Below are 9311 nucleotides of genomic sequence, written 5' to 3'. Positions count from 1 at the left end.
CGTAAGAGAAGAAAGTGCTTTGAAAAGCAACCGATCTCAAAGCGAACGGAACGAAACGGAACGAACGTTGCCTGCCGTTTGGTAAAACTATAAAAACTCAGTGCGACGGTTATTTGTTTGCTTTATATAATATTGACATCAATATTTGTGTAAAATCAAGAACGATTAGTTTTATTTTAATTTAACAAAATGTTCTTCGATATTTTATTTTATTCGATTGTCGGATTTGTATTAGTAGTGCTAGTCCTATCATATGTTCTCATTATTTTCGGCTGTAAACGGAGAGCAAATGTCAGAATTGGATTGTCGAATGCCGATCAAGTTACCCGCAAGTTTGTTCAAGCGCCTGGGCCGCGCCCTTGGCCAATAATCGGAAACTTAGATATAGTCGGCCGTTTTAAGAATCCGTTTGAAGGATTTGAAGCACTAACAAATCATTATGGTGATATTTACTCCTTAACTCTTGGTCAAACCCGATGTCTAATAGTCAACAACCTGGAGTTGATAAGGGAGGTTCTCAACAAAAATGGAAAGTTTTTTGGTGGACGACCAGATTTCTTGCGGTACCATAAACTGTTTGGCGGTGACCGGAATAACTGTAAGTCTCACCAATTCGTTGTATTTTACTAGATTTTAACAGATTTGTATAGTGATCTACGGGTACCAAACAATATCCAGAACTTATTTTTTTTTTTACTGGCAGTCATAGGACAGCACAAGATGTAAGAACTACTATTCTGTAGTTTAGAGTATTGTCGTCGAAAAACGCTAATGCTTGAAGGGAAATAAATTTACTCTTTAACATCTTTTTTTCAAATCACTTTATCTGTTGGTCCTTCAACTTCTATATGATTGTCAAATAATAAGATTGGTAATCCAAAATGTTTCACAGATAGCCTCTTGTATAGTTATAAGATGTAAATGTCTATGGTGCTTCAACACAATAATAGCAGCAACAACACACAGATGGCGACATCAGCTTTTAAACTACTTTTGTTAATTTTGCGTCTTAGAACTCTCAACTGGTTCTAACGACGCAAAACTGATATTAGGCTTCGATCGCTGGGTAAGTCAGAACAACGGTGCCGATTATAGAGATTTTCGTCTCTTGAAACAGCTGTATAACAAGCCTTGCTCCTTAGAAATATGCAAGTGTTTTGTGTGTTGTTGTTTGTTAATCAGACCTCGAGTCATCTATGCTCTCCTCTGTGTAGCCTGTGTGCCGGTTTATGTGTTCAGATAATAAGCAAATTTATCAAACTTGTACACTTATAGTTGTACACCTAAAAAATAACTTAAAGCTTAAGCAATTTAGTTTAGTGCTTTCGACTTATAAATTTGATAATTACCTCTAAATCATAATATAACCGTAGCTTCTACATTATCTTTTTATGACCTTGAACTGTTATATTTATGAATGATTTTCGCTTACTGCCTTTTTTAAAATGTTTAGCCTATTAAATTCTGATTTAGCCAGAGCATAGCTCCAATTGCAGAGTGGTTTTTTACCTTTCAACTTGAATGTTTTTATTTTTATATTCTTACAGAGGGAATTGCAATTTTGTCCCTAATGGCAGGCCCATAAAGTACATATATTCTTGATCAGGAAGAGATGGGTCGATATATTACTGTCTGTCAGTCTTTCCAACGTTTTCTAAGCAAACTAGTCTCAGAAATAAAATCTTTTCTATGAAACTTGGTACATTTCCATCTCCTTTCTGCAAGCATTACCTTTGTCGGAACCGGTCGGATCGCATCACTAGCTCACATAGAAACGATCGGTTCAATATTAACCATTAGTATGAAAATCTTTGATGTTCTTTAAGATATCTCACGATTGGTTGAAAATTATGGTTTAGTATGGAACTTGTTGTAGTTTTTTAAGATTTATTATCTAAACTAGCTGTAATTGGTATTGTATTATACATCTTGAAGAAAATTTGAATAAAATCTAAAAAATTATTAAAAATTAATTAAAACATTGTATAAAAGAATTTCTCAGTGTATATCTGCCCTTTAAAAAATAACAAATAATAAATATTTCTTTATTCCACAGCTCTTGCACTCTGCGATTGGTCACTATTACAGCAAAAACGACGAAATTTAGCGAGGCGGCACTGCTCCCCCCGGGAATCGTCATCATATTTTACAAAAATGTCACGTATTGGTTGCGAAGAAATTAACAATTTAATGCAGAAGATGAGAAATGTTATTACGCCCGGCGAACCATTTGATATTAAGCCTCTCATTCTCAAGGCATGTGCGAATATGTTTAGTCAATACATGTGCTCAATGCGCTTCGATTATGAGGACACCGAATTTCAAAAAATTGTGCAGTACTTCGATGAAATCTTTTACGAAATTAATCAAGGATATCCATTAGATTTTCTGCCCTGGCTTTTACCGTTTTACAAAAAACACACGAAAAGAATATGTCACTGGTCTTCAACTATTCGGAAATTTATTTTAGATCGTGTTATCAATCAAAGAGAGTTAAATATCGACATAGATGAGCCAGATAACGACTTCACTGATGCACTTTTAAAAAGTCTAATGGAAAATAAGAATGTTTCCCGTAACACAATTATATTTATGCTAGAAGACTTTATTGGTGGTCACTCAGCCGTAGGAAATTTAGTAATGCTTTGTCTAGCCTACATAGCAAGAGATCCAGAAATTGGTAATAGAATTCAAAGTGAAGTAGATTTTATATCCGAAAATGGACAAAGAAATATTACATTGCATGATATGGAAAACATGCCTTATACCATGGCTACTATATTCGAAGTTTTGCGATACTCATCGTCTCCAATTGTGCCACATGTGGCTACAGAAGATACTCAGATATCAGGATATGGCGTTACTACCGGCAGTATTGTGTTTATAAATAATTATGCACTTAACATGAGCCAAAAATACTGGAGTAATCCCGATACTTTTTATCCAGAACGGTTTTTAGAAGAAAAAAGTATAAGTGTTGCAACATCATCCAAATTCTATGAGAGTAGGAGATGCTCCGAGGAATCCGATTCAGGTATTGAATTCGAAAAGGATGCTGGAATATACCACGACTTTGTCAAAAATCCGTATATCAGACGAAATAGTTTAGGCAAGAATTTAAATGGGGATTGTGAACCACACAAGTATCAATTAAGAAAAAATATCCCCCATTTTTTGCCATTTAGTATTGGAAAGCGCACATGCATTGGACAGAATTTAGTGCGTGGATTTGGCTTTATCATGCTTGCAAATATTATACAAAGTTATAATATAACCAGTGCCGATCTTTCAACTATCACAATTAATTCGGCCACCGTCGCATTACCTGCAGTTACATTTCCATTAGTATTGACACCTAGAATGTAATGTGTATATCCCAAATATATGCATATAAGGAATCTTACTATAAGAATTTCTTATCAAATATCCTAAATTATTTTATTGTGTAGCTCATAGTCAATAATATAATTAATTACCAATTATTTGTCAGCTCAGATAGTTCATTTACTCGAAATTTTTGTTAAAAAAAACAGTTAACGTTATGCCGGATTTCATTAGTTTACAAATTTTGGTATTGTCATTTTCGTGTAAGACTGTAACTGTTATTAAAAGGCAATAAAAGACAATTTATACATATTAAAAGTCTATACTTTAAGTCTAAGCGCAGTAAAGTTCATGACGAGTTTTTCAAAAGACTGAAAATGTGTACATTAATATATTTATAATTATTTAATTGCGATGTCAAATAAAATGTTATAATACTATGGGAATCTTATTTATTATTACTTCTTACTATTTAATTAGACCCCGTACTTAAAAAAAGTACAGAGGTCAATTAAATTTGTTTTAAAAGAAAATGTGCGTAACAGACAGAAGGAGGCGTGGCATACCCTATAAAGTATATATATTCTTGATCAGCATCAATAGCCGAGTCGATATAGCAATGTCCGTCTGTCTGTCTGTCCGTCTGTATGACCGCCTAGATCTCGGAGAATATAAGAGATAGAGACACCAAACTTGAAATTTAGGTTCCTCTATATCGCAAGTAGATCAAGTTTGTTTCGGAATTCGGCCACCCCTTTTATCGTCCAAAAATAGACTTAAAAAATTTCATATTCAAATTATAAGAACAATTTAAACCTAGAGATTTTGCATAGACGAAGTAGGAAGTGTCCTAGATGTTTGCTGAAAATATCATTCTGATCAGTCAGTAAATAGCGAAGATATTAAAAAAATAAATATATCTATGTATTTAACTGGGTGAGGGCAGTAATCATAACTTGATAACGTGAAGATGCTGTTATAATTGCAGTTTGGCAGATGGTAACCCGTGGGCTCTTTTGGCGTAGTGTACTGAGTCGCGGAGTTCAGGTACTGTTCAACCAATCGCAGGTTCGAAGTTCGAACTCCGTCTTCGACGTGTGTTTTTTAAATCAATAAATTTATGTTGGCATGTAATTTTAATTGTATATCAACATTCAACGTTTTTTATTAATGTTGTATTGACATACAGTGGTCGGCATATTTATTTTGACAAAATGTAAAGTTCAATCTACTCATAACTTGAACTAACTTTATGAAGATTTTAACATCAATGAAAAGGTCATTTAAATCCTGTTTGAATGATACAAAAATTTCCTTAACCCATTAAGTACCCATTGAAAATTTTGAATTTATGTCGACGTAGAATTGAGTCAAATTTTTGAATTTTTTTTATCTCGGGCTTCAGCATAAAATGTTTTAATGCAAAAAGTTACTTAATAGAATTCTAATAGTGACTGCAAAAAGAATTTTTCCAAAATCCCTTTGCTTATATTTTTTATGATTTTTTGAAAATTGCTAAAAATGACTATTTTACCCACATTTTCCTCCTTTTCATACAAAATTTTTCTGATATCATCCCATTTAAAAAATCACTATTAGAATTGTTTGAAGAAACTTTTTGCATCAAAACATTTTTTGTTTAATCCATAAAAAAAAGTCAATAAAGTAGATTTTTACTTTATTTTATTTAAAATTTTCAATGGGTACTAAATGGGTTAAGTAAAATTTTATATCATTTAAACAGGATTTAAATGACCTTTTCATTGATACTAAAATCTTCATAAAGTTTGTTTAAATTATGAGTAGATTTAACTTTACGTTTTGTCAAAATAAATATGCCGACCACTGTATAATATGAACATTCAATGTTAACACACCTTTTTTAAAATTTTGAAATAGAGTACTTTAACAATCCGTATGGCAATTTGGCAGGTAATTCGCAACAGTCTCGGTTGGTTGAAGGTCCGAAATTTTTAATTTATTATTTTGAAATTAAGTCGTAAGTTCGATTCCCGGCTCCACCAACTTATTTTTAAATTTTATTGTTTTTTTATTTAATGTTATCTTCTTCATATTCATATTCTTCACAATATCAAGATTAAAGATTTCAAACACTTTTTTCAACTCAAAAAGCGGGGACTAAAAATTGATTTTAGAAATATGGTTTCGTGGTAATAAAGTCATAAAATTGACCTTAGTTTACGACCTTGGGTTATCATTTGTAATTTTTTTTTGCCATACAAATCGATGTACTCTAATGTTCATACAATTGGCGCAAATAAACTATAAAAATTTAAGATGATTTTTTAATGACATTTCGTAGCCTTTTATGTAATTTAAATAAAAAAGAAAATAAACTTCAACATTGACATCAGTCAAAACTAGGGGGCTGCGCCCCCTCCTCGCTTCGCTCGCGGAGCTACAGTCGAGCATACTCGACTGTCGGAGACCCCGTACTTACTATGAAAAATGCAAAGACTACTAAAAATTCAAAAACATTTAGCTCACTCACTCTTGCAGAGCGATTTATTAAATTTTCGACTACTTGCTTTAATTCGGTAAGGATGTATAAGACCAGCTTCAATGCATATTCTGTTAGTTTGGTTAAGATTTTCGCCGGATTGGTCCTATGACCGATCCAATATGAACTAACTTCGGTCAGGATATATAAAACTAAGTAAGTAAACTCAGTTTGGTTACGATATCTCATAAAACAAAAAGGTTTTTCATACTAAAACTTGATTTTCGACCGATTATTCCTATGGGCGCTAAATGATATAGTGGTCCGATCCAAAAAAAGAAACAAACTTGATCTGCCTGCAATATAGAGGAATCTACATATCAAATTTGGTGTCAATAGCTTTTAAATTGTTCTTATAATTTGGATACAACATTTTTTTTATTATTTGTGGGCGATAATAGGTGCGTGGTCGCATTTTGAAACAAACTTTATCTGCTTGCAATATAGAGGAACCTAAATTTTAAGTTTGGTGTCTCTAGCTCTTATAGTCTCTGAGATCTAGGTGTTCATACAGACATACAGACGGACAGACAGACGGACAGACGGGCAATGGTATACCGACTCGACTATTGATACTGATCAAGAATGTATATACCATATGCCACGTCTCCTACTGTCTGTTACGCACATATTCTTTATAGCAAACCCAATAGACCCCTGAACTTTTTTTAAGTACCGGATCTAAAAAAACAAAACAACAAAACGACCTAAATTCTATGCAACTATGGTGCTTGGCTAATCATCTTCCTCTGAAATGCTCTAAGTGTATGTGTATGAATTTCAGTCGTTCTCAACCCTATCCTAGAACCAATACAATTTATAATTTTCCATTACAGCGTTCTAGATTTTCCATTCAGTTCTACTTTACTTTAGCATTAAAAATTTCCTCTATAACAAATGCTGCCAACGATCCTTATAACACTAAACTTTTTATGTGTTACTACGTCCTCATCTGGAATGTTGCTCATGTATATGGTCCCCGCAATTTTTTATATTCTTCCTTGGGTCCTCTTGGGACCCCAATCTTCGGTTACCATCTTCCTCCAGTAAACTCCTACTTTCAAACCTTCCCGCCCTCATAAACTGACAGTAGAAAAACTCTTGGTGTACTTTTTATTCAAAAGCTAATTAATGGCGATATAGATTCTTCTTTTTTTTAAGTGGTCTTAACTTCTCTATTCCTTGTAGGCCTACTAGAATGTAACTTCCACTATCTATTTCTTTATGCACCAATCCTTTTCGTGTACTCTGCGCTCACTATTATAACATAAGGTTCTAATAACTTCACTGAACGTAATAAGCTGTCGTTATTGGATTTAAATGTAATTTTTTGTAGGCTTTCATTTTACTTTAATTATAATTTCATAATTTTTAACATAAAATCAAAAATCTTGTTAATATTTCGAGGCAGTGTTTGTAGTTTTGGCTCAATTCTATTCAAACGAAAATTTTTCTTACTTTTACCCCGATCAATTTTCTGTTTAAAAAAAAACTTAATTTTTTTCTTTTTTTCTTACATATTGTAATTGTTCAAAAAAATCGAAATGTAAAATTGAAATAGAAGTTGAAATACAAATTATTTGCATAATTTTTAGGCTTCAAATTTTGTCTAAATACTCCTTTAATTAATATAATATGATTCAAAGTAAAACAAGTGGGAATGGCTATAGTCGAGATCCCGACCATAGCCGTTACTTATTTCAATATATATAAAAGTACTTTAAAGAAATTACTACCTAATAAAAACTACTGCATACTTTTAGGTGATTATATTGAAATAATAACTTTATTATTAACTTTGGTTAGCTATTACTTCTGTTCTACTTGTCCGATCTTGCTGTGGTTAAGTGAGATTATAGATAATATTAATAGATAACGTTAGTTACCATAAAAGCTGTATTATATTGAAAACTGTGAGCGTGGGTTTTTTTTTCGCAATATGCGGGGGCGGAAGGGGGCGTGTCAAAATTTTAAAACAATCTTGACCTGCTCCAACGCATTTGGAGTCTTTGAGGTCTAGGCGCTCACGCGGACGGACAGCCGGACATGACTAAGAATATATATACTTTTAGGGTCGGAGATGCCTCCTTCTCCCTGTTACATACACTCTAACGAACAAAATATACTCTTTTACTTATTTTTTAAGTTATTAGCAATTGATATATACAATTTATTGTTTAATATTTTTTTAGTTTATTTTAATAACTAAAAATGTTTAAATTTATAATTTATATTTAAAGGATATCATGTTTTCGAATTTGCCTTAAAAAAATAACTTACGTGTATTTTTCCTTTTTTTTCTTTTACAAACTCATACTTATTATTTGCAGTCCCTGATTCATGTACCACGGCTAGTTTCGGAGCTTTTATTTATTTAGTGTCTTTATTTAGTGTTTTTATTTAGTGTCAACTACGAACAGTTGACACAAGTTAAAATAAAATTATGGAAATAAATTTAAAATTAAAATTAACTGAAATGATATAAAAATAAAACAAATTAACAATGAAAAAATTAATATAAGAATTAAAAGTCTAGCGAAATACAATAAAATATTAAATGATCCAACATTTGTTAAATAGATTGGGGAAAACCCAGAGAACCACAATCAGATCAATAGATATTTGTAATAAAATTAGTAACAGTATAAATCAGAGACCGAAATCATTATAAGTTTCATTTTTTAAAAATTACATATAACACTAGGGAACAAATTTTGACTTTTTTCTTCTGAATTGAACCAAACCCACTTTTTTGGATAGACATGAAAAAAACTTTATTTTTATTTTTTTATGGCGGAGTTTTTTTTTAGAATTGTTTAAAATTTTGCTTTTTTCTGCCTTTTTTTTAGAGGTGCTCCCACTTTAGTCATCATTACTCAAGAATGCCAAAACCGCTTTTCAAAAGCTTTACTGAAAGCTACCTGAAAGCTAACAAATATATTTGTAATTCATAAATGCACAGTCTAAGATTTAAGCCAGTAGTTTAAGAGCTATTAATTTAAAAATTAACAATATGTTGTTTTTTTTTAGGCTTTTTTTTACTTTAATATTTAAGGAAAAATCGAAAAAATTTATGAACTTCGGTTTTAATTTTTTTTGCAAAACTGCATTAATTGAGCGTCGTACAGTGGGACGAAAGGGGTGGGGACTGTATTAAAATCATTTTTTCGATGAAAGCGATTGTAAAATTAATAAATGCATGCGTTAGAAAAATCTTCAAAGATTACAAATTGTAATTTACAATTCCAAAAGATTTTTGAAATCAGGTATGAATTGTGGGCGTGACAGCCTCTCAAAGTTGACCCATTTTTCAGTGCGCGCACAAATGTGCAAATTTTCATAAAAATGCAAACTTTGAAACTGGTTTGTTGTCAAGTTATACAACCGATCTTTATGTTTTTGTTTTCATATGAAAAGTACATTCATTTCTAATAAAATGCGGTAGAATTTTCTTTCTTCACTTGTT

The 9311-nt window shown here is 31.9% G+C and overlaps 1 protein-coding gene across 1 annotated transcript; it reads left to right on the top strand.

Annotated features, from left to right (window-relative positions):
- Positions 1 to 216: 216 nt before the first annotated feature.
- Positions 217 to 3775, top strand: LOC117782583 (cytochrome P450 307a1-like; the record flags this gene model as incomplete). Its single annotated transcript, XM_034619605.1, has 2 exons — positions 217 to 598; positions 2057 to 3775. Coding segments are annotated over 2 exons (1692 nt in total), but the record flags the coding sequence as incomplete, so codon positions are not given.
- Between the last annotated feature and the right edge of the window lie 5536 nt (positions 3776 to 9311).

Source organism: Drosophila innubila (genome assembly GCF_004354385.1).
Source record: "Drosophila innubila isolate TH190305 chromosome 2L unlocalized genomic scaffold, UK_Dinn_1.0 5_B_2L, whole genome shotgun sequence".
Classification (NCBI taxonomy): Eukaryota; Metazoa; Arthropoda; class Insecta; order Diptera; family Drosophilidae; genus Drosophila; species Drosophila innubila.
Note: the sequence above shows the minus strand (reverse complement) of the source record. Positions and strands in the feature narration are given on the sequence as shown.